Below are 23,304 nucleotides of genomic sequence, written 5' to 3'. Positions count from 1 at the left end.
CTCCCTTGGAAATCAACCTAACAACTGCTTCCACCCTGCGTAATTAGAAGCGAAATAAGGACCCTTTGTCACCTTTGCAAGCAGCAGGTTGGGGTGTGCATAGGTACAGCTCATCCACTGCTGCTCTCCTCCGTGTTTACAACTAAACAGCAGCTGCCTGCAGCTTGGGGCCTCTCCACCAACCAGCTCCCTTGTGGGGACGGTTATTGAGTCATAAACTCCTCCAGCAGCGTTATCACCACAGCATTTGCACAAATAAAGGTTGGAAGAGAGAAAGATTAAATAAGAGAGAATTCACTTTAGAGAGAAGGCGAGGGAACCGCTTTACAGGTAGGTTTGCCTTGAGGAAGGACTGCGCGATGGAAGGCAGGGCAGGAGTATATATGCATGAAGGTGGCTGGCACATCATCCTCCAGACATGGAATACAGATGTATCTAATGACAAATCTGAGCTTCAGAAAGGTCAAACAACCCTAAAGCCTTCCCAGTTACATATAGTGCATTTCAAGTAGCGTAACATGTGATGCATTTATATCTCCTCAATGAGACTTCAACAACTAAGATCTACCTCTGCAGAATCCCAGGGGAGGAGAAATCCTGGTGCTCCTCAAGCACAGCCATGGCCAAAACTTTCTTTCCCTAGCCACACACATGGACTGCTCCTCTCTACCCAATAAGCACACGAATCTATGAAGCATTTTGCAATCCATCAGAATGGAAGCAGCTCTTTAACAAGAGCCTAATGATGCAGAATGATGAGAGATACCTGCAGCGCAGCCCATGGCACCCGGAACCTCCTCACTTAAGCAGAGAGCGATTCAGATAGAGGAAATGCCAGCTCCCTCCAGGCCACGCTTCAGCAGGATCCAAAATGCTTCAGCGACCCCGCTCCATCGGGATGGGACACTGCAGGACCGCCTCTGGCATCTCCTCAGCAATCCAGGTCATCACCGCCCAGAGGTTACAGAGGAACTTCCAGCCGAGCGGCAGTGCTCCGGGGTGGGTGCCAAACAGGACCTGGGCTTTCACAGGGATCACTTGGAAAAGGAAGCGCAGTAAATGGACCACATTCCTTTTACTGCAGCCAAGGGCAAAGGAGAATGCAGTTGAGTCAGGGGTATGTTAGAAGTCTACCTCTGCTGGAACCCAGTAAATGAAGGGTGTTTGCATAGAAGAGTGACTCGCAGAGCGCCAGCCTTCCCTGCACTTCCATTACACACCCAGACTGTTCATAGACAGAGCTGCTGTACCATAAACTCACTCACCAGTTCATTGCATTGTCATTTCCTTATGCAGGCCCTAAAGCCGTGACAGAAGCACCTTTGTTAGCAATACTCGCGAGCAGCAGGACGCAGAAGAGAGGAGGAAGAGCACAGACTTATGAATGCTCCTAGCTCCATGTACTCAGCTCCTACCGACAAGGGAATACACGTGTCTGAGTCTGCAGCTCTTCATAGCTCGGTTTGGCCAGGAGCACAGACACTGCACCTTGGTCCTTGTGTGAATGACAGGCACCCAGAGACAGTACGAGAGCACTGGGAAAGACAGGGATAACGCTCCTCACTAACACAGCTTCCTACACGCAGCTGCAAGAAGCGGGTTTGTCTGAACTCTCAAATCACGTCAATACACGGTCACCAGGGGCTGCGTTTTCCCAGCGGCAGCTGGTGGGAGATGCCCTGGTAGAACCAGCAATTATGGAACAAATTAACCTAGCAAAATCCCATGGAAATGCAGCTTTGCCGCCTGGTGTGAACAGGGCGTAAGGGAAGCAGGATGGGCCACGGATACTCCGAGAAGCTCGGACGTGAGTGCAGATGGGCAGGGAAGCAATTCCCTAACAGGAGTCAGACTTGAAAACATCATCATTTGGTTTTCCTTTGCATCTGGACTCCGGGTCAGAAATGACAGAGATTCCCAGTGCCCACTGTCCTTTCCCTTCCATACCTTCTCCTCGTTGGGCCGACAGCAGCAGCAATGTCCAATTCTCATTACCTGAGGGCAGCAGTAGCTCTTGGTGAAACCTGCGGTCGAGAAACTGCAGGCAATGCTAACACATCTCCCACAGCTGCCCCATTATCCCAGCTTTTATTGCATTTATAGCCAGCGGTTTTGATGCAGGAGCTGCAGTTGTGCAGAGCCATGAAAACAGACCACCAATACAGACAAAGCACTCCCACATTAAACAGGAGACATCACAGTAACGTACTCTGAAGTCCGAAAGCTTCTCGGAGCAAAGCACAGGCCACGGCAAGGAACTCAGGAGCCTGAGTGGACTGATGCTGCTGCCACCAGCCCATGGTGACACAACCACAACTTCCCACTGGCGATGGTGTCAATGGCAAGGTCAGTGGGCAGGTTTCAACAGGGCAAATTGAAACTGTTCTAGCTACAAGGGTGGACAATCAGAGCAGGATCCTGCTCCCATAACCCTTAAGAACATCCCACTACAGGGAGTGCTCGGAGAAGCTGTGGCTGCCCCAGTGTTCAAGGCCAGGTTGGACACAGGGGCATGGAGCAAGCTGCTCCAGTGGAAGGGGTCCCTGCCCGCAGCAGAGGGTTGGAACAGGATGAGCTTTAAGGTCCTTTCCAACATGAACCAATCTGGGATTTTAGGATTATCTTTCTGGTCTGGATGTGCCTCCCAAGCAGAAGAGAGAAATACTCACATGTGGATGGCAATCGAGTGGACCTGTTTCGGGTGACTGTTTTAGAATCAGACGCACCATGCTCTAACAGTGCCTATTTCTCTCCTTTGACTACAAAAGGCACCCTAAGGGCCAGCAGATATTCACAATAGGTAACATTAGCCATATCCCCACCATATGCTACAGTAAAGTAACCTGTGCCACTGAGAGCCTGTGCAGGAAGTGAGGAGAAAATACATTTCAAACCACATTAAATGATGAGCTGATATATTTGTCCGTGGGGCAGAAGTAACTGAGGGAGCATCTCAGCTTCTGTCTTGGAGACGTGCACAGCAACAGGCAAAGGGAAACCAGTGCCCAAAGGAACAGTCTCAAGCCGACACAGTCAGGGGGAAGATGCGAAGAATTATTCTCATCCAGCGTAAGCTGTAATTTTCAGTCTAGAAATCTAGAGCTTGCTTTCTCTCAGCCTAATGTATACCATGCCCTGGAGACGTTTTTACCAGCCATCAAAAGGAACTTGCAGAGAACCAGATGCTTCATTAAAGAATATTCACCAAGCCTTATGAAATCCTTAGTAAAAAGCAGCACAACAAATCACCAGCGTTCAAGGGAGCTGGAGTCACACATCCAGCTTTGATTGCAACCTCCTGCGCTGGGAAACGCGGGCTGCTTAAGCAATAAAGGGGAAAAGTACCCAAGAAATAAGAGATTCTGGCCTCTCTTTCCAGCATTCCTCCAACCTGCATTTCCTGAGCGAGGAACGCGCGAGACAAAGCCATTTGGCAGAAGATGCTAATTTAAACTTAAAGGAAAATAACAGCTTAAAAAGAGAAGGGAGAAGGGAGTTTTAATCCTTCTGAACAAACCCAACAGCTTGCGACCGCTACACATATCTCGGGAGTCAGAGGAGGGAGGTGAATCGAGCTGTCCTGGGCCAAAGGGAATGACACGGACGTACTGCGTTACATGGGTTTTGTTGGAATGTGTTCTTGCAAAGCCTGTATCTGGCTGCAAGGTTTAGTTACCTCTTCCTTAGTCTCTCTCATGCCTTCTTGGAACATGGAAAAGGGATCTCCTGCCACACTGTCATCCTCCACAAGTTAACGTCCAATGCATTGCTCCTTCCAGGAAGTTACTATAACAGTGGGAAATAAAATTCCCAAGTTCACTGAGCACGCCGGCAACCAAGACAAGCCCCAGGGCCTGATTTAGGAAGAAACCCTTCCAAAAACCCCACCACCCTCCCATCCACAACCATCCAAGTTAACAGCATCTTCCACTGCCCTCTGCTGTTACCAGTCATTCAGCTCCCAGTTCTCTCTCCCATAGCGCGGGGCTGGGCTCCGGGCTGGCAGCATCCCAGCCCCTTTCTCCGGCGGGTTGGAGCCGCAGCTTGCAAATATGCTGAAGTTTAATGCAATCTGTCTTCTTTGGTAATCACATTCCGCCCGCACCGCATGCAATAAAGATGTATTGGTAAATGCATTTGCTAAAGATATACTCGAGTGGAAAGGCTACGAGCCTGATTTACAGGAGGGAAGGAGGAAGCATCAGGTAACGGGGGCTGGCAGAGGATGCGCAAACACTGCGCACGGCGACCGAGGACATGGATTGTGCAGCACAGGCACCACGTTAAAGCTGAGGAAGGAAAAGAAACCACATGTTTTGGGAGCTGGGGACGCTGAAGATATCAGAGAAAAGCCCTTTCCCTGGCAGCTTTAACCTTGCTGATTTGCAGACATACAAAGACCTTCTTTGTAAACAGGAAGGAAAAAAATTCCACCAGGACTAGCAACAACATTTGGTCTAATATATCCTGACAATTTCCCCATCTCCTTCTGTCGGGCTGCTTCTGGGAGCCGGCTGGCAGCTTGTTTCATGTTATACTTAAATCAGGCATACAGCTTCCCTTCACAATGCTAATGCGACAGAGAAAGACTGCTGCTATGAAATCTCCACCTCTCCACCTCTCCCCCATCCTTTCCATTAGCAATCCCAGGAGAGGAGTCTCAGTGTTCTATTCCCAGAAGACTCCATCCCAAATCCACCTTAATACAGTCTCAGCACCTTTTCACTTCTATGGGCAACCTACCTTGAGATCGACCCGACCCACTGAATTCTCACACGGGAAACCGCATCCTACACACTGCAGATATCCCAAGCAGCAGCTTACGTCTAACCACTCGCTTTTCCCAAGACCATATCCTAGTTTTAAGGTTGAAACACTTCATTTTTACTTTATTCTCCACTTGTTTCAATAGCCAGAAATCCTTCCAAGGTACGGAGCAGCCACTGTCCTACAGCATCCACAAGTGCTCTGCATCTCAGATGGAAGAGCCATAAGGTTTGCTGCCCCCACGAAATGAACACTTCTCAGGAGGGTGCCATTCTCCTGACAGCAGCTTTGCCCAGTAAAGCAGCTTTCCTCATGCAGCACAAAAAGCAGCAAGATCTCCAACTGCAAAGTCCCATAATAGGAGGATGCTTAGAGCCTGTTTAAAATGCTGCCAACACCGGCAAAAGGGATCTGCCTACTGCCTGCAGCTCACAGCGTTCACAAAGGCAAAACTTGGGAAAATCACTGCGACTCACTTTGAAACCCTGGAGCATCCGCGGCGCTGGTTTGGTGGCAGCTCAGTACAACAGGAGCCACTGATGGGAGTGAAGCCGGGGCATACCACAGTGTAACTGGGCAACGTGGAATGAAAGTGGGAAAATGGATCCCAAGGAAAATGTGTCTCCTATGAAGGTTGCAATTTGACTAACAGGTACCACAGCTCTCAGAAACACTTCGGAGAAGAAAACACCATGCAAAACAAGAGAGCAAAGCCAGCAAGTCCAACAGGGAAGCCTTTGTTACCTTCTGAGCTGCACTAACACAGCGCCGGTATTCCTTAGCCAGCTCGGAGCATTTGAGCACTTCACGTTTGTTTGCTTGGTAGCACTTCAGGATTTCAGCCTGGAGGCTTGCACAGACAGGATCCGTGTTCCTCCTCCTGCAGGGAAAACAAGCGCAGAGAGATGTGTGAAGCGGAGTTACCACCCACTTACTACCACTTTACCAGTGACACACATACTGATCTGGCGCTGAAGGCACCTCATCCTAATAGAGAAACTGGTGGGAGCAGCAATCGCCAATGTGGGTCAATGACCAACAGAGTCTTCCAGCTGAGAATTGCAGCAGGAAGAAGGAACTCGCTGTCTCGAGGTTGGTGTGGAAGCCTGTTCTACCCCGAGGCAAAACATCACCTCCCCTCTGCAGTCAGGAAGAAGAATAAAGGAAAACAGTTCCAAGAGCTTCAATGATTTTCCCAACTCGCACTGGGAATCTCTGGCAGAACTCAGGAATCCTGGCTGGGCCTGTGCGAGATCTCTAACAGCCTGACAAGGACCTGAACGGACCTGTTGAATAAGCTGCCTGGATCACTTGAATTCTCATCTATTTAAGCAGTTCAAAGCCTCCAGCATGGTTGGAAGCACTGCAATTCTCCCAGTGACTCGAAAAACCACAATAAGAGCAAGAGCACGTATCTTGTTTCTTTGTATTTCTGAAGCAATTAGTACTCAGACCCCGTAAATGGCGTTGACAGCTACCCAAGAACAATTAGGGATGATGTTCTTATACTCTAATGTGCATGTGTACATATGGCACATCATCAGCAACAGTACCAATAGAGGGGAAGGTCATTGTAAAACAATCCCAGCAACAATGGCACACACACAGTAACACAGTGTCATCAGCTGCACAGACAGGCACAAATTGCAGGAATTTGCAGCACAATTGCCATGGATTGTTTTACCAGACAACAAGAGAACATATGTTTAGGTGTAGTAACCCTCACACACTGCCTCCTAAAGCATAAATTCATTTAATTCCTTGCATTTTCTGCCCCAATATGCTTAGAGAGATCTGTGCCTAAATACCAAACACACCTCTTCCTTCCGGGGCACTTGATGCTTGAGGCAGGCGTTAACGCTATGATGTGATACATTCATTTCCACAGTCACAACAGCAGGTCCTCATTCAGCAAAAGGGCTTCATAGCAAGGCAGTGAGAAAACACTGAATCACAGAGTGCTTTGGGTTGAAGGGACCTTAAAGCTCACCCAGCTCCAACCCCTGCCACGGGCAGGGACCCCTTCCACTGGAGCAGCTTGCTCCAAGCCCCTCTGTCCAACCTGGCCTTGAGCACTGCCAGGGATGGGGCAGCCACAGCTTCTCTGGGCACCCTGTGCCAGCGCCTCAGCACCCTCACAGGGAAGAGCTTCTGCCTAAGAGCTCATCTCAGTCTCCCCTCGGGCAGGTTCAAGCCATTCCAGCCCTTGCAGCACCTCTGTGGCCTCCTCTGGACTCGCTCAAGCAGGTCCATGTGCCTCTTGTGCTGGGACCAGGAGCAGGACTTGCTCCTGGGCATGTCTCATACTCTCAGGTAAAACATATCTAAGAAGCATGAAATATTAAACAAAGATCTCCTAAAAGCTTTTGGAAAGCTCAGATATGAGTTTCCAACTCATTCTGTCCTTTCCGCATCAGCAACCTGGATGCTCCCTCAACGCAGTCTGGCTGAGACACACTCCAAACGATACTTCTCAGTCCCCGCTCTTACTGTCAGCATATGTGGGCAGAGGAAGGACTTATCAGTATCAGTGTGACAGCCACTCTCGGAGGTGCTGAGCCACCAAAGATCAGAAGCCACCAAAGACATGAGACAGACTTCTCGTTCCACCTCTTCACTAATCTTCCAGCTCTCAGAAGGAACTTCTTCCATACGTGGTCCCCAGAGGCCCGTGTGCATTTCTAATTTGTGTGTTCTGAAGCAAATCGCATTTAAAGCCTCTAAAAATCCATATTCTAAAGGAAAAAAAAACCAACTTCAAATTTTGGAATAGGGAAGAACCCAGGGAGAGCTTCAGAAACTCATAATGTTGGCATTTTACTTTGTCACTAACTTTAATATCACTCTAATCAAATCAGTGAGACTGTGGAGATGATACCAAACAATACCGGGTCAGGAAATACCACCAAATCCCTCAATTCATTGAAAAAGTTAAGACTTTTAAAATGAAGGTTTTCTTTAAAACTCAGCCATGTTAAACTGAAGGGCGTTTTGTCATTTTCATGCCGAGAGCTGGAAGAGCAAAAAGGTACAGCATGAACAGCCTGCATTCATCTGAACTGAGGGTGGTACGAACATCGCCAGTACCTAGAAGGATGCTTGCCATTGTCAGCATAGAGAGCTATACGAATTGGGGGGGTTTTCTTGTCTCTTCCTTCCCTATCTTTCCTACAGCATCAGTCTTCACTGCCTAGAGTAAATATAAAGCCAGGACCCACCTGTAGGGTCAGAGCAGTGCAAAGTCTGGAGCAGGTCCAGGGAAGGGCAATGGAGCACAAGTGCTGCTTGAAGCCTAACAGAGGGATCACCCTGCAGGCAATGGCATGGGCTGCCCAGCGAGCACCTAAATCAGTGTTTGCCCGTGCCACTAACCACAGCACAGAGAGGATTTACTGCGTCCCGGGTACCCAGACCCATAGCAAGAATATTCTCCTTTATTTCTTCAAAACCAAACCTCAAGCTGTGGTTGTGCATCGATTGCCCCAGCTTCTTAAAACAGATTTAGAGAAGCTAATCAACACAGCGCTAAGTTGGTTACACTGATTATCAATACAAATTACACAAACCAATGTATTTGTGCATTCACAAGTGAACTGGAAACTCAATAGAACCAGATAAATCCCACTGAGAATGACTTTTTCCTTTGGTGTGGGAAGCTAGCGCTGCTCAGGAGGTAACTGTCCCTGTGCCCACCATACAGGTGTGATCGATGAAACCAAAGGACACACTGTAAGGAAGCACATCCTGTGGAGTCCAGGAGTACACACGTTACTCACCTCCAGCAGGCGAGTTCTGGTACCCATCGTGACTGAAAAGGGGGAGATCTGAACTGTTCTGGTGGCAAACTGCTTGAGGAGCTTTCCTCCCAGCACAGCAATCACTACTCTTCTCCTGCTCACATGAAGTCTCTTAACTTCAGGTTGCAACACTTCCACACAGGGGGAACTACAGCCCTATACACCAGTTACACCTTAGAGTTGTCTGGCTTTACTTGGAAAAGGAATTTACTTTACATAGGAAGAGGAATTAAACACGAAAGACGTGATGGAGACCAGCAGGACCTAACTACAAACACGTCTGTAGAGAGCAATGGCACAGGGACTTCCAGAGGACCTTCATCAGTTACCTCCCTTCAACCTCAGCCCAGCTTAAGGCTGTTGGCACTAACCAGCCTCTAGAAACACTCCTCTTCTGGACACTCCACTGCCCCTGGCAAACATCCCATTGCTTGAGGGGGTTCATTGCTATTACTTAAATCAGCGAGGGCGAAAGGAACATGGTGGAGCAGGGATGGGGTTTGAATACATGGAGAGCAGAAGACCAGGATGGGCTTGGAATATGGGTCAGTTCTAAGCATAATATGCCACCACCAAGTAAGGCAGACAAGTAGTTTCTGCCTAAAGTAAAACACATTGCAATTGCTATCACTAAAACAAATGTGAGAGGCTCATTTATAGCAGCTAGGAAAAAGGCAAGAGAGAAAGGCAGGGCTGGGAGGGACGAGGCCAATACCTAGACAGGGACGTATGGGAGATGAGCTCTGACAATACCTCGGAAGTAATAGCAGGACATACAGAATATGAATGATTCAAGTCTTAACCCATCCTCTCATCTGCTTGAAGGAAGAAAGGTGGGAGAAAGATCTAGAAACGCAATTGATTATCAGTGCCCCTGACGGTGGGGCAAGAAACCTTTGTCTCACCACCATTCAACGGGAAGGAATGAACATGCACATGGAATCCATGATTTCGGATCTGCCTCTCCCCCTCCCAGGGAGGGATCTAAATCAGGTCTTTGCCTGGAACAGAAGGGAGAGATTTTCTTAAAATGAAGCAAAGGGCATCCTTCTCTCTGCTATCCCTTGAGGTAAAACACAATGAGCATGATCTTGCTGCATTTTGACACGCCGAGAGTTACCAAATCCTCTCTATCACTGCGTATTCCCTTTACTTTATTTAATAAATGAAATCTCATCAACTTATCCTTCTTCTATTATCACTGCTGACATCAATCTGATAATATTGGCTTGGCGTGGAATCGTGCTATTATATGTCCTCTTGATATTTAATTTAAGAGAAACGTCTGCAGTGGGGTGAATATGTGAAGCAAGCTTTTTATTACTGGCAGCAGTAAGGACGCTGGGAGTGAATTAGACATTCATCTTAGTCAGGGCCAATCTAGAGGCTCAGAAGAGGTTTTCTTCTTAACCCTCTCCTACCTGTTCAATTGCGGCAGGTAACGGCTGCTCCAGTCAAGAACGGCATTCATTTGTCTTGGCAAACTCATTTCTACATGGACATAAACCCCGGGAAGAAGCGCTAAGCGCCTGGGAGGTGAAAGCAAGGTTCTTTGACAATTCCCATCATAAGTTCTGCGCTCGCTGGTCTAAATGTCCCTCAATTAATCAAGCAGCAGCACAGCTTCCACACACCGGCTCACTGCAAGGAGCGATTAAGGCAGCATCACCAGGATGCAGACCCCTTCGAAGGTCTCAAACACAGCTCAATGGTTACGAGCTGCTCGCTGCTGGCAGGTCCCCTTCTTGGAAGAAGAATTACAGACTCAGTACTGGAAAGCTGGAAAATGTGTCCCTATTTGCTGGTCCTTCCACCCAGCTGAGAAGTCAGACTAGGCAAGTGGAAATACAGCTCCAATGCTTTAGGACCCGGCAGCTCTTCAGACTAGTGTAAAACCAGTAACTCGGGGTCGGAGCAATCCCAGGCACAGCTACAGACTGGGCAAAGAAGGGATTCAGAGCGGCCCTGCAGAGAAGGACTTGGGGGTGCTGGTCGATGAGAAACTGAACATGAGCCGGCTGCAGTGTGCGCTCACAGCCCAGAAACCAACCGGATCCTGGGCTGCATCAAAGGAGCGTGACCAGCAGGGCAAAGGAGGTGATCCTGCCCCTCTGCTCTGCTCTTGTGAGACCTCACCTGGAGCATTGTGTGCAGTTCTGGTGTCCTCAGCATAAAAAGGACATGGAACTGCTGGAACAAGTCCAGAGGAGGCCACGAGGATGATCAGGGGCTGGAGCACCTCCCGTATGAAGACAGGCTGAGGAAGTTGGGGCTGTTCAGCCTGGAGAAGAGAAGCTGCGTGGGGACCTCAGAGCAGCCTTCCAGTACCTGAAGGGGGCCTATAGGGATGCTGGGGAGGGACTCTTCATCAGGGACTGCAGTGACAGGACAAGGGGTAACGGGTTCAAACTGAAACAGGGGAAGTTTAGATTGGATCTAAGGAGGAAATTCTTTCCTGTGAGGGTGGTGAGGCACTGGAATGGGTTGCCCAGGGAGGTTGTGAGTGCTCCACCCCTGGCAGTGTTCAAGGCCAGGTTGGATGAAGCCTTGGGTGGGATGGTTTAGTGTGAGGTGTCCCTGATCATGGCAGGGGCGTTGGAACTGGATGATCCTTTGGTCCTTTCCAGCCCTTACTATTCTCTGATTCTATGAACTCCACAGTGAGCACCACAGCATCACTTGGCTTTACCAGCAACTCAGGGTGGAGTTAAGAGCAAGATCCTCTTTTTACCTTTACCTTTGGGAACCACTCAAGCTGAGAAAAACCTTACGATGGAGACCACTGGTACCTAAACCTCGACACTGTGATACCTCTGCTCACAAAGTGAAAACCAAAGCCACCCAGGGTCCCTCACATCAGCGGTAAGCTCCGGCATACAGCTGCAAGCAGCAGCCTAAATGGGGCAGCAGCCTGGAATTTCCTGTGGGCTGCAAAACCCCACTGGAGGAGCTGCTTTGTGCTGCATTACCTAAGACCAGTGTCTGAGCTAACCTGAGCAAACCACATCAGTGCCCCCGTCACCACAGCCTCAAAGGTCGGCAGTGAGGTGCAGGGACAGCGCTATGAGCAGCGCCCAGAGCACACAGCAGCAGTTTCTGCACATCAGGAAGGACCTGGAGATGTGGCATATAGTTAGTTAGCATGTCTGTATATGCACTTAGATGCATTTCAGATAAAGCTCAGTGATGCTTTGGTCACATCAATAAATGTGGTGTGCTGCTATGCTGCACTGTACACATATTAAAACTGGTAAGTGGTTAACTGACCTGTGAAAGTGCATCCTCCCTTGGGTGGCAGTTGCCTCTGATGGCTTCTCTAACATGTCAGAAAAATAACTCCAGACAGTTGCAATACACAGCACAGAGGAAGGTTCCATCCTCTCTCATTACTGCATCCTTGACATTTACAGCAGAAAATTAAACACAATTGAAGCATTTCATTCACATCCAACAAACTCATCAGCACAGAACAAACACTCAGGAAAGGCAACTCCCAGCGTAGGCTGCAGGGCGCTGCACTGTCACAAAGCAAACACCACGGCCCCATTAGAACCACGGGATGCCCTGATCCCGCATGTCAGCTTGATAACGTGACTCGAAAGAAAGAGGGAATCCCAGCCTGGTTTGGGTTGGAAGGGACCTTAAAGCTCATCCAGCTCCAACCCCTGCCACGGACAGGGACCGCTTCCACTGGAGCAGCTTGCTCCAAGCCCCTGTGTCCAACCTGGCCTTGAGCACTGCCAGGGATGGGGCAGCCACAGCTTCTCTGGGCACCCTGTGCCAGCGCCTCAGCACCTTCACAGGGAAGAGCTTCTGCCTAAGAGCTCATCTCAGTCTCCCCTTGGGCAGGTTAAAGCCATTCCCCTTGGCCTGTCATTACATGCCCTTGTAAAAAGTCCCTCTCCAGCTTTCCTGTTTGCAGCAGTTTGGCAGCAGAAATAAAGAGATGGAAGAAGCCTAACAGATTATTCAAATGCCTTCTCAAAATTCCGTAACATTTAAGCTACCTAACCCAGCCCAGTGTAAACCACCTGCGAGCCTCAGGAGGATACACTAATGTGATCAGGAAGGAAGTCTTTCTGATCAGCCTCCTGTGTTCAAAACACCGCTCACCAGGCTCTGCCACTGATGTGGAAGGAGGAGAAGTAACATTGTGTGGAGCAAGAGAAGATGGACTAAGAGAAAAGGTGACAATTTTCATGAGAACAGGGGCACTACCTCCGAATCTCAGCTGTAGCAATCGGGTTCCTCTCTTTCTATCCCTTCCCGTACACCTTGTCATGTTGTCTGCAGCATCTGCACTATCTCCCCTCCCTCTTTCTCCCCCTTGACCGCTGCATTTCAATAACAGGTCACCCTGTTTTCACCCTACCTCTCCATGGGAGTGCCTGATGAATGCGTGTTTATAAAGTACTGTAAGTTCCTGTGTGACTCCATGATCCTACGGAATTTGTCACTCAAGTGCTTCCCAATCCCCGTTCCTGGTTTGACAGCTTGTTTGAAGCTAACATGCAATCCCCCGCTGCAATTCATGCACCCGGTGCACCCTTGTCCTTGCCAGGACTGATGCCTCCTTCTCCTTCCCATCACGGATGTGCAGAAGCTGTTCTGAAACCTTCTGCTGTATCTAGATAAGTATTTAGATTCTATTACTGAGAACAAAAGTTAACACAACATCCAAATCTCAAGTGTCAGCAACTTGTGTCACTGCGCTGCAGTCAGAGAAAACAGCCTGACCCAACCACATTTTCTTCATCAAACAGGAAAGCAACCCCAAAACCCAGGGTAAAACCCAGAGACTGATGTGGAAAATAACCGGAATTTTGCAGTTTTCTGTAACAATCTCTAATTTTGGAAGTCCAACAACAATCTGCATCTCAGCGATGAAACTGAAACAAATTGTGTGCCCCATCCAGTGCCCTTTGCAGCTCTTTGTCTTACTCCAATGTATCACAGACTCCCTTGTCCTCCTTCATGGTTTATGCTCACGTACAAGTGGTCATTCATAGAATCATAGAACAGTTTGGGTTGGAAAGGACCTCAAGATCATCCAGTTCCAACCCCCCTGCCATGGGCAGGGACACCTCACACTAAACCATCCCACACAAGGCTTCATCCAACCTGGCCTTGAACACTGCCAGGGATGGAGCACTCACAACCTCCCTGGGCAACCCATTCCAGTGCCTCACCACCCTCACAGTAAAGAACTTCCTCCTTAGATCCAATCTAAACTTCCCCTGTTTCAGTTTGAACCCGTTACCCCTTGTCCTGTCACTGCAGTCCCTGATGAAGAGTCCCTCCCCAGCATCCCTATAGGCCCCCTTCAGGTACTGGAAGGCTGCTATGAGGTCCCCACGCAGCCTTCTCTTCTCCAGGCTGAACAGCCCCAGCTTCCTCAGCCTGTCTTCATACGGGAGGTGCTCCAGCCCCTGATCATCCTCGTGGCCTCCTCTGGACTTGTTCCAGCAGTTCCATGTCCTTTTTGTGTTGAGGACACCAGAACTGCACACAATGCTCCAGGTGAGGTCTCACAAGAGCAGAGCAGAGGGGCAGGATCACCTCCTTCGACCTGCTGGTCACGCTCCTGTTGATTCCCCATTTGACCAATGGGTCACCCTAAAAGACTTCGTTGTGCTTTGCCCAGTGCAGTTGCAACCAAATTTAACTGGCTTCCTTAGCACCCCATGAGCTGCAGGCACTGGGTAGTAATGAGTTCTGGGGGAGCAGCAGCATAGCAACATGAAAACCACCTATAAACCCATATAAGCTGAAATGATCCCTATCCTGCTGAACCTGCAAATGCAATAACTAATGATTCCTATCAGCATTCTGCACGGCAGATGGCAAGTGGTTTGGAATAACGAGAGGCTTCTCCCCGCAAGTGGATCATTCCGATGTGCGTTTGGATGTAATTTCTTTACTGATGATGATGGTAGAATCCCGAGTTGTGAGAAACTGCCAGTTTGGAAGATGAAAGGAAAACTACTGCCTTTCCCTCCCCTTGCCAAGAGACACAGAAGTTCACAGAAATGGATCTCCTGCCCACAAAGCCATGAACCATCTTTTCCAGAGATGCCAAGCTACTAAAAGTTGACTAGCAAAGATGAAGAGCCTAAAGTTAGCAGCAAAACGGTCTCTGGAAGCCAAGCAGGAATGAGTCAGAATCTTGTTGCTGGAAGGAGTTCTCTGTATCAGAAAGGAAGCTGGCTCAGCTCCCACAAGGCAGAAAAGCAATATAGCAAGCAATAACTGAATGTGAAAACAACACACAGCCCAACAAGTGACCCGAATAGGGATTTTCTTCCTTCAGATACAAAACAGCATCTAAAAACTGGTTAAGATCTTGGGTCAGAAAGGGAATCATGCAGCTTACAGCATGTACACAGCACGGGCGCTAAGAATGGGCTGTGGTAATGATGAATGGCTGGGATTTAGCAGGGAACTGCCTGCTGGGACAATCCTGTTGGTCTATAAAACCCCATCCCAAGATATATCCTAAAGAAGGTAACAGAAGCAGGTATATGCTGATTGCATATAGCCACAGGACACAGGGATGGACAGGGTCAGTAACGCTCTCCTGTGTGAGATGACCTGGGAATGATGTCAGGCTGCTAACAGAGTGATGCTTCTAAAAGGAAACCCTGACCACCTCTCTGCTACAGACGCAGAAACACACTCTGGAGGAGAACAAAGCTGCAGCATTAAAGCTCAGGTGGGATCTGAAACTCAACATTCACCTTATGCAAAGAACCCCCCTGCCTCTGCCCACGTGCCCTGATCTTCAAACCCAGAGTGCCCCTTTTACCATGCCGAGCCATCTGCCAAGCACTGACTCAGCAAGATCCCCATTAAGGAGCTCCTCACCCCCCTGAGAGCATCAATAATGGTGCTTTCGAAGAGCACGCACAAAGCCTTGAAGGCTGGTTTGGGGGCAGGTTGGGACTTTTGGCTTTGGTTTTAAATACCAGCATTTCAGGAAGTCCTCCAAGAAGTGAAAACACCCTCACAGAAAGTAATGTAGATAACATGGGTTTAAGTTAGAAGAGCACATGAAATGTCTCAGGTGAGTTAGTGAGACCTGGATCAACTTAAGGCTGCTCCATCGTGTGCTGTTAGTGCCACTCACAGCCAGCACAACGCTGACAGGTTCTCTCCAAAGAAACAATATTCATCCCTGAACAAGCAAGTCTTCATGCCACTTTCTTGGCCAAATGAGCTCTGATTGTGGCCGCTGTGGTGTGTGTATGTCCCAGACAGGAGGCACTTCTAACGTGGAAAATAGAAGGACAGGATGCAAGAAGCATCACTTGACCCTGATGGGTGCCAATAGCCTAAAAACCGTATTTCACCAGAGTAACTTCAGGAGCCACCGAAATTACACCAAATGAATTAAGGCATCAAAGCCTGGTGTGATGGCAGAGATGGGTTTTCTCTCCCTTTATACGGGAGGAAAGGACCTCAATCTCTCATCAGCCAACACCCAACTGCAGAGGTCACCGCGACGGAAGGTCTCCACAGCATCCTGCCATGGTCCATGTTTCCTCAGAGGGTGGAGGTACAGCAGCTCTGACCTGCAGAACAGACTATTTCCCTCCTTTCCCCCTCTAATACTTGCCTTTGGTCCCTCCTGTCATCCCTCCATCACCCCAGGAGGAGACTGACTCAGCAGTAAGCAAAGGCACTGTGCACAGAACCAGGAACACAATTACTGCTCCAAAGAGCAGCGCTGCCCTGGAACTCAGCTGCCACTGAACTAATGACCAGATTGTTTGCAGTGTTACCTCAACCTAGCCTGAGGCTGCTCATTAGCAAACAAGTCATTAATCCACTGGTAACAAGTGGTTTCTCAGGCATTATTGCCTCTGACATCTCTAATTCACTGCTCCTTTTGGAAGGCTTCCCTAGACGACTCTAACCTCAATCCTCGACAAATCAACCCTGTGCCACTGCCCCAAACACACTACCCAACACACACGCTGGAAGACAGAGGCACAAAAACACAGTGGGGATCAGCTGAGCTGGGTCATTCATTAATATTCATGATATCTTTCCCAATGGCACAGAATCACAGCATGGGTTGGGTTGGAAAGGATCTTAAAGCTCATCCAGGTCCAACCTCCTGCCATGCGCAGGGACGCCTTCCACTAGAGCAGCTCGCTCCAAGCCCCATCCAACCCGGCCTTGTGCACATCCAACTTAAGCCAAGGGGAAGGGGAACCAAAGGCAAAAGAAGCTCTGGACTTTAGATCTGTCACTGTATCTAAATGCACAATAAACCACCGTGAAGACCTCGCGTCCACCAGGGCACACACTGGAATGTGCAATACCCAATCTGAGGGCAGAGACCTGCTTCTATTTTCACTGCATTCTCCATGATAAAGAGCTGCGAACAGAAATATTTCACGTACCGTGATGCACAAAGAATGTCTGAGGTTTGTTTTAACAGCTGCACAAATATTCCTGCTTTGGAAAACAATCTGGATCTGCCCTGCCAACAAACCCTGATCTAAGGGTTTATAATGGCAACATTACTACAGAATACAAGTGCTTTCCATGTAAAAATCGATAGCAACATCCTTTAACAGACCACACGGAGTCTTTGGCACCTCTTCCTTTGCTGTTCAGGTCTTATTTTACATTACAAACTCCCAAGTTCTACCAAAGTACTCCGAAGAAATGCTCTTGCAGTGTTGAAGAGATACATTAATATTTGACAGTGGTTCCTCAGCACTAACAGAACTGCAACCTCAGTTCATTGCACTGATTCATTAGTCACCCCTCATCACGCATGAGAGGAGAGACAACACTGTGAACATGAGATGAGAGCATCATTTTACCAACTGGGCAAAAGGTAAGTCTTATGTAGAGCCAGCACCTTGGTGACCCCCAAGAACTGAGAGTCAGGAAGAAGATTCCGCGGCTTGGACAAAGAATAACAATCCAATCAGCTTTCAAGATTCAGAATTTGGTTTAAAAAAAAGAATAATCAGTAAAATTCACATCCGGTAAAAGGAGACAAAGTCAAAATTCACCCATTCACAGTTTTACCCTCACTTGAAATAACCCGGGGGAAACTCAACGCCTTGAGGTCTCTTACAGCGACATTCCAATTTCCTACTAAGGATGACTTTATAAACACGAGCAAAGCTTTGACTAAGAACTCATCTCTTTGGTTAAGCATTACACGAGACAGGCTCAGCGCAGACAGAAGTAGGAGCAACTTGCAGAAACCAAGCACTGAGGGAGGAACGGGACTGGGATGGAGCCAAACCATTTGTTGTGAAGGGATCTTCATCGCAGGCTCTAATCACTATGCTGAGATAAGGTGGGGGATGAGCTCCCAGCAGTAATCAGTCTTTTATTCCTGAAAACTCATAAATCCCTGTTGCAGAGGCTTTTAATTTCAACACTGAATTAATCATTTATCTAATCGAATGACAGGAGAAATCCCGGAGCAATCCTGTTGGAAAACTATGATGTCTTCACCCTCCTGCTCCTCGGGCTTCGTGCCTGTCCACGTAACAGCTATTTCAGAGCTCGGCTCCAGGGCACAGCCCTCTGCTGAAATACCTGAGGCCTCATAGTGGGTTTCAGTAGTAACGCACTCAAATATCACCACGTCATTCCATAAGCTTTCCAGATCTACACAAACAAGGAAAAAAAGAGGAAAGGACAAGGCAGTGCCTCTGGGTTCCACTTAGCGCTGCCATCTTAACTGGGGGGCATCAGCCTCGTAAGATCCTGCACGATTCAATAAAAGCTTCATTTCCATGAGTATTGAAAGCCATAAATTCCCTGCTCCCAGCAGACTGCCCACTTATGAACTTCTTCCCCCTATCCCCACTGGGTCAGCATGGTTCTCCACGTTCAGCCCAAGAGGACACTTACCACGTGCCAGTTTCTCTACCATTAGATACTCACGGCCATTAAGTTTAAAGATCTTAGGACCATTAAATGGAACTCTTAGATACTGAGTCCCATGCGGAGTAAATCTCATTGGCAGCCTCTGCATTGGAAAGCTGCCTCGGATTCAAGGCTGATGTCTATCAGGATAAGATACGGATGTTCTTTATGCACTCCTTGATAACAGTCCTCTTGGCACAACGGGCGAAGCAGCACAGGCACCGGTGAGCAGCTTCAGCAGCAGCTCTGCAAACCATCAGGAGACCTCGGAGGGAAACTCAGGTTGAGAACAACTTTATCTTTTAACAGCTCCCTAATCCCCTCACCCCGCTCCTGCAGGTTTCCCTTTGAGCGAGTCACACCCTGCCCGAGCCAGTCCCTGCATCCCAATTTAACAGCTACAGCAATAACCCAGCACCGCGATAAGAGAACCTTCACAAAAGGAACTAAATCAAATGCTTCCAACCCAGCGTTTGGAGGATAAGTCTGGAGTGCCTGCACTAAGCCATAACCTCTTCACTGATGGGTTTTTTTTCCTTCCCCTTAACAGATTCGGGGGCTGTAATAACATTTAATCCTCAGGAGCTAATCTAAATGTAACACTCCAAAGAAGACAAAGACAACGCAACAGGAAAAAAAAGTTTGGCCAGTGCCTTTTGGGAGTGCTGCTTTATCCCTGGAGCGAGCGCATTAGCAGAGCTTGGAATGAAATGCCATTTTATTCTCTGTAGCAGGGAGGGGATTAGCAAGTTGTCTTCTCTAAACCCAGTCTGAGTCATGGCTTTATGAACACTGAGAAAAGGATGTGGAACGAAGCGAAGGGCGGGGAGCACTGGCTTTTTATTTACACGCCGCTTCCTTTGTGGGTGGTTACTGATGTGCACAGTTTGTTAAACAGGGGAGGAAGGGGGAAAAGTTCTAGGTCCCCAGACTTCCATTCTGTTGGTTAACAAAAGAGAAAAATCATAATGCACCAATTATGACAACATCACTGAGACAATATGTCCATGGCGTGCGTCCAATTCACCGCAGCGTGTAAGCAACAAGGGCAAGTTGCTGAAGGTGCTGAAAGCTGTGCTCAGTGGTTTGTTGTTGCTAGGATCTTCTTCCTGGGAGGAAGAAACTGGTTGGACAGAGCCCAGAACAAAGGAGGCAGAAGCAGGCTGGGTTCAGGTGAAGAGACAAGGAACAAAGTCCACTGCACAATCAGGCCATGCAGGCATCAAAGCCCAAGAGCTAATGACTGTGCCAGTGATTTAATAGGAAGCTCAGCACTCAGTACCTCACCTCTGTTTCTAGACAAAGGCAATAGGAAGGTTTATCTACCTACCTTACCAGCCCGCTGTGAAGGGTCACTGGTGGAAAGCTTGTACAACATTCCTAAACCCTGCAACACTTGATAATCACTAAGGAGAGGAAACAGTCCATGGAAAGCTTGACCGCTTGTGCAGAGCCGTAGGTGTTGATAACGGAATTACACAAGTCAATAAATGCCAAGAAAACACTGGGTTTTTGTTTCAGCTATTTCTTATCTCTGCTCCAACATGGGCTCCGAAAACAGGCTGTGGAAAGAGCCCCAGCTCTATTCCCCTCTTCCTCCATCAGCCATGCTGATACACATAGCAGAAGACAACCCATACAGGGTAGACTGGTCTCACAAGGCACAAGTACCCAGGGCTAGGTCAGACTTCACAGCCAAACAGGGATAATATAAGCTAGGGAAGAGACACTACGGGAAGGTGATGTCCTCTCCCCTGTGAATGGAGAAAGTGCCACTCCTGGGTTCCTTTCGTTACCGGAGCTGTCGTAGTCCAGCACTGGAAACAGGCAGACCTGTGCTTCATTCATAGTTTGACTCTATTCCAGTTCATGTCATTTTGCTGGAGTATCAGCTTATTCCTGCCAACCAAGCTACTAGGTCTGTGTACATCAGCCTTACCCGCCTTAGCACTCGCTGTGCTTGTGTGTCTGGGAAGAAAGCACAGAACAGGATCAGCAAACTGTTCCTTCTACTGAAGTCACAGGATCTTGTAATTTATTACCATAAACAGGCTGTAGGAAGACTTGAATGCACAATGCCTAACCAGAGGACCTCACAACATGCAGGCTTCCAATCCTACCAGTGAAGCACGAGCACCAATGTACAAAGGAAGTTTCCCTGACCCTGTGTCAGCCTTCTCACAACACGCGAGGCATGTGCACTCTTTAACACGTTGTACACCGAGGCAATGATTACAAAAAGGACCATTGCTACTACTTTAAGAGAGGTATCCACTGCAGTGATGGGGTAAAGCAATGGCTCTTCAACGTAGTTATAGATGACTCAAGTTCATATTGCCAAATAGAAAAGCCTTGTAAGTTCCAGTAAGGCCAGAAGCCAGGGACTGGCAGATGATAAAGGCTCAAAGAAAAGGGTAAGGAAATCCTAAAAGACCATAAACGCATTTTCTGGCTCTTGAAAGAAAGAACCATTAGCATTTGCATTGGTCTCGGCCACTAATCTTTACGAGGAATGGTTGCATTCCTGAGTTTCCTACATTACCAGTCTCCACCTCCACAAGAAACAGAAGAGACCAAATGAAACTGAAACCTCAGGAATCAGAACTTAAGACTACTATAAAAAATAGGTTAGTTCGAGTCTGTAAAACCGAGTAAAGAACATAAACCAAGGTCCCAATCTCTTCCTTTCTAAAGCCACAAGGATAAAACACTGCTACGTGTGCTCCCAACAACTCACCACACATCCGCAGAAGCAAATCCAAGACAAAGCTGATCAAAGACTATCAGAACTTTACGTCTTATGGATTTCTTTGATTTTATTTAAAACCAGAATTCCGATTTTTACCATGGAAAATGGCAGGAAAAAGCTCACAATGTGTTAGCTGCCTTGTTTTGGCTTCTTTAGCAACTTATTGCTTGACTGTCCAAACAAAAATGTGAAATTACAACAGGTTATGTGATGCTTTGGCAGCCAAATATGATTTTAAATAAAGACAGCACAATATACTGCCCACCCTACTAACATATTCATCACTACTATATTATCTATTTCTGCAATTAAGTATCATACAGTCTGGACTGGACCCAACTGGACTACATATGTTGCTACTCCAGTTTACTGCATGTTGGCCAACTGTTTACCCAACTGAGATCCGAGTGCTGCTCTTGACAGTGTAATTGCTTTAGACTCATTAATATTAAAGAATTAGAGAAAATATTTCTTCTTGGGCAGCTGTTAGTGCATGTGGAACAATAAGCTATCTAACAGTACTGGCAAACACAAAAGGAATTGAGACGCTAAATATGCTCTTGGTAAAAAGGCAAGATTAAAGGTCTGCTAATGGTATCAAGGGCAATAAAAAAGGCCAGAAAACCCATCACACCCACTCAAGAAAACATTCAAGACAATTATAACTCTCTTTCGATTGGAATTTACAGGGCTGCTCACCTTTTTCTTCCCCAGACAAAAAAAAACCCTATAAGTGGTGCTGTTCTTCCTCCTCCCATGCACTAGCCCCATCCTGCAACGTGTAAGGTTCAACACATTGGGTCAAAGTTTGAGCAGATGAAACACATTCCATTGCCAGCTTGAAAACCCTGGAAAACTCACATTAAACAGGAGCAGTTACTAAGTCTGTGTCTTCTTCCTCATTCTCCCTTGGAAGATCTAACAACCTGATAGTAAGCTCTGTCAAGCTTGGCACAGAACAAGAAGGTGCTGCCTTACAACTCTTGCAGCTCCTCAGCCCCCCGGATACCTGACAGGAGGTAACTCCACACTCCATTTACAGGAATATCCAGAGGCTACACACAGAGGGTTATGGGATGCAACTGGAACTGCTGAAAAGAACAAAAAGGCTCCTCACTTGATCCACTCCTCTGCCTTGCTGGCTGCCTCCTTGTACTGCTCACACGTCAGCTTGTAGATCTCTGCGTTCTGAAACAAAGAGGAGAATATTCAGCTCTAAAAGTGAAATGTGGCTCAGATCTTATCCCGGCACAGGGTTATCTTCTATAATTAATAACCATTTCCAAGAACAAACAGCATATTCAGTTCAAAGAACACGCCAAAAAATGCTTAAAAGTTGCTTTTCTTCTATGCACCAAGGCCACACGTCCCCACTTCCAGCTTCGCTTTGCAAAGGGAAAGAGAGGGGAAAAGGTCACCAAACCCAGCCTCAGCTTTGATAATTCCATGTAACCACAAAACCAAGGCGTTTCCAGCACCGCGTTAGGGTTTGGTTGGGTTTTATTCTCTTTCCCCATGACTTGCTTTGAAGGAACCCAGAAGTTTCTGACATGCGAGTACCAAACCTGGCTGCCAGCACTGGAAAAGCCATTTTACATTTCAGAGCTCCTACTTAGAACCATAGAATAGTTCGGGTTGGAAAGGACCTTAAGATCACCCAGTTCCGACGCCCCTGCCATGGGCAGGGACACCTCATACTAAACCATCCCACCCAAGGCTCAACCTGGCCTTGAACACTGCCAGGGATGGAGCACTCACAGCCTCCCTGGGCAACCCATGCCAGTGCCTCACCACCCTCACAGTAAAGAACTTCCTCCTTAGATCCAATCTAAACTTCCCCTGTTGAAGTTTGAACCCGTCACCCCTTGGCTTCTTCTTTAAAACATAATTATGCAGCCTGTTTCCCTTTAACAACATCAGGAGGCGTATCAGGTCTCAGCTACAGCACTGCCAAACAGCGGCTTGAGTGTCTTGCTGCAGGGCTTAAGAGGTTTGCATTAAATTCTCCTGAGCTTGCACAGAAAGAGTTTTAGTTCACAACTGCTCAGCTGCTGAATATGGAGATGGAATTCCTCCTCGGCTGCAAGT

General features: G+C 47.9%; 1 protein-coding gene across 11 annotated transcripts in view; it reads right to left on the bottom strand.

Annotated features, from left to right (window-relative positions):
• The window catches only part of CHCHD6 (coiled-coil-helix-coiled-coil-helix domain containing 6), a 122,808-nt gene that overhangs the window by 46,024 nt on the left and 53,480 nt on the right, over positions 1–23,304 (bottom strand). For 9 of the 11 annotated variants that reach the window (XR_010614239.1, XR_010614240.1, XM_065687026.1 and 6 more), the window contains 2 exons: positions 22,334–22,404; positions 5,512–5,647 (listed from right to left, as the gene is read on the bottom strand). Coding sequence is in view for 8 of the 11 variants with exons in the window: in XM_065687026.1 (XP_065543098.1) it covers positions 5,512–5,647; positions 22,334–22,404 (207 nt within the window). In the remaining 3 variants the exon portion in view is untranslated. Of the gene's footprint in view, positions 1–3,429; positions 4,290–5,511; positions 5,648–22,333; positions 22,405–23,304 lie in introns of those variants that run through there. The other 2 variants (XR_010614241.1, XM_065687034.1) reach the window with 2 other exon arrangements.

Source organism: Lathamus discolor, chromosome 7 (assembly GCF_037157495.1).
Source record: "Lathamus discolor isolate bLatDis1 chromosome 7, bLatDis1.hap1, whole genome shotgun sequence".
Taxonomy (NCBI): domain Eukaryota; kingdom Metazoa; phylum Chordata; class Aves; order Psittaciformes; family Psittacidae; genus Lathamus; species Lathamus discolor.
The sequence above is the reverse complement of the archived record's forward strand: the minus strand, read 5'-3'. Positions and strand labels throughout refer to the sequence as shown.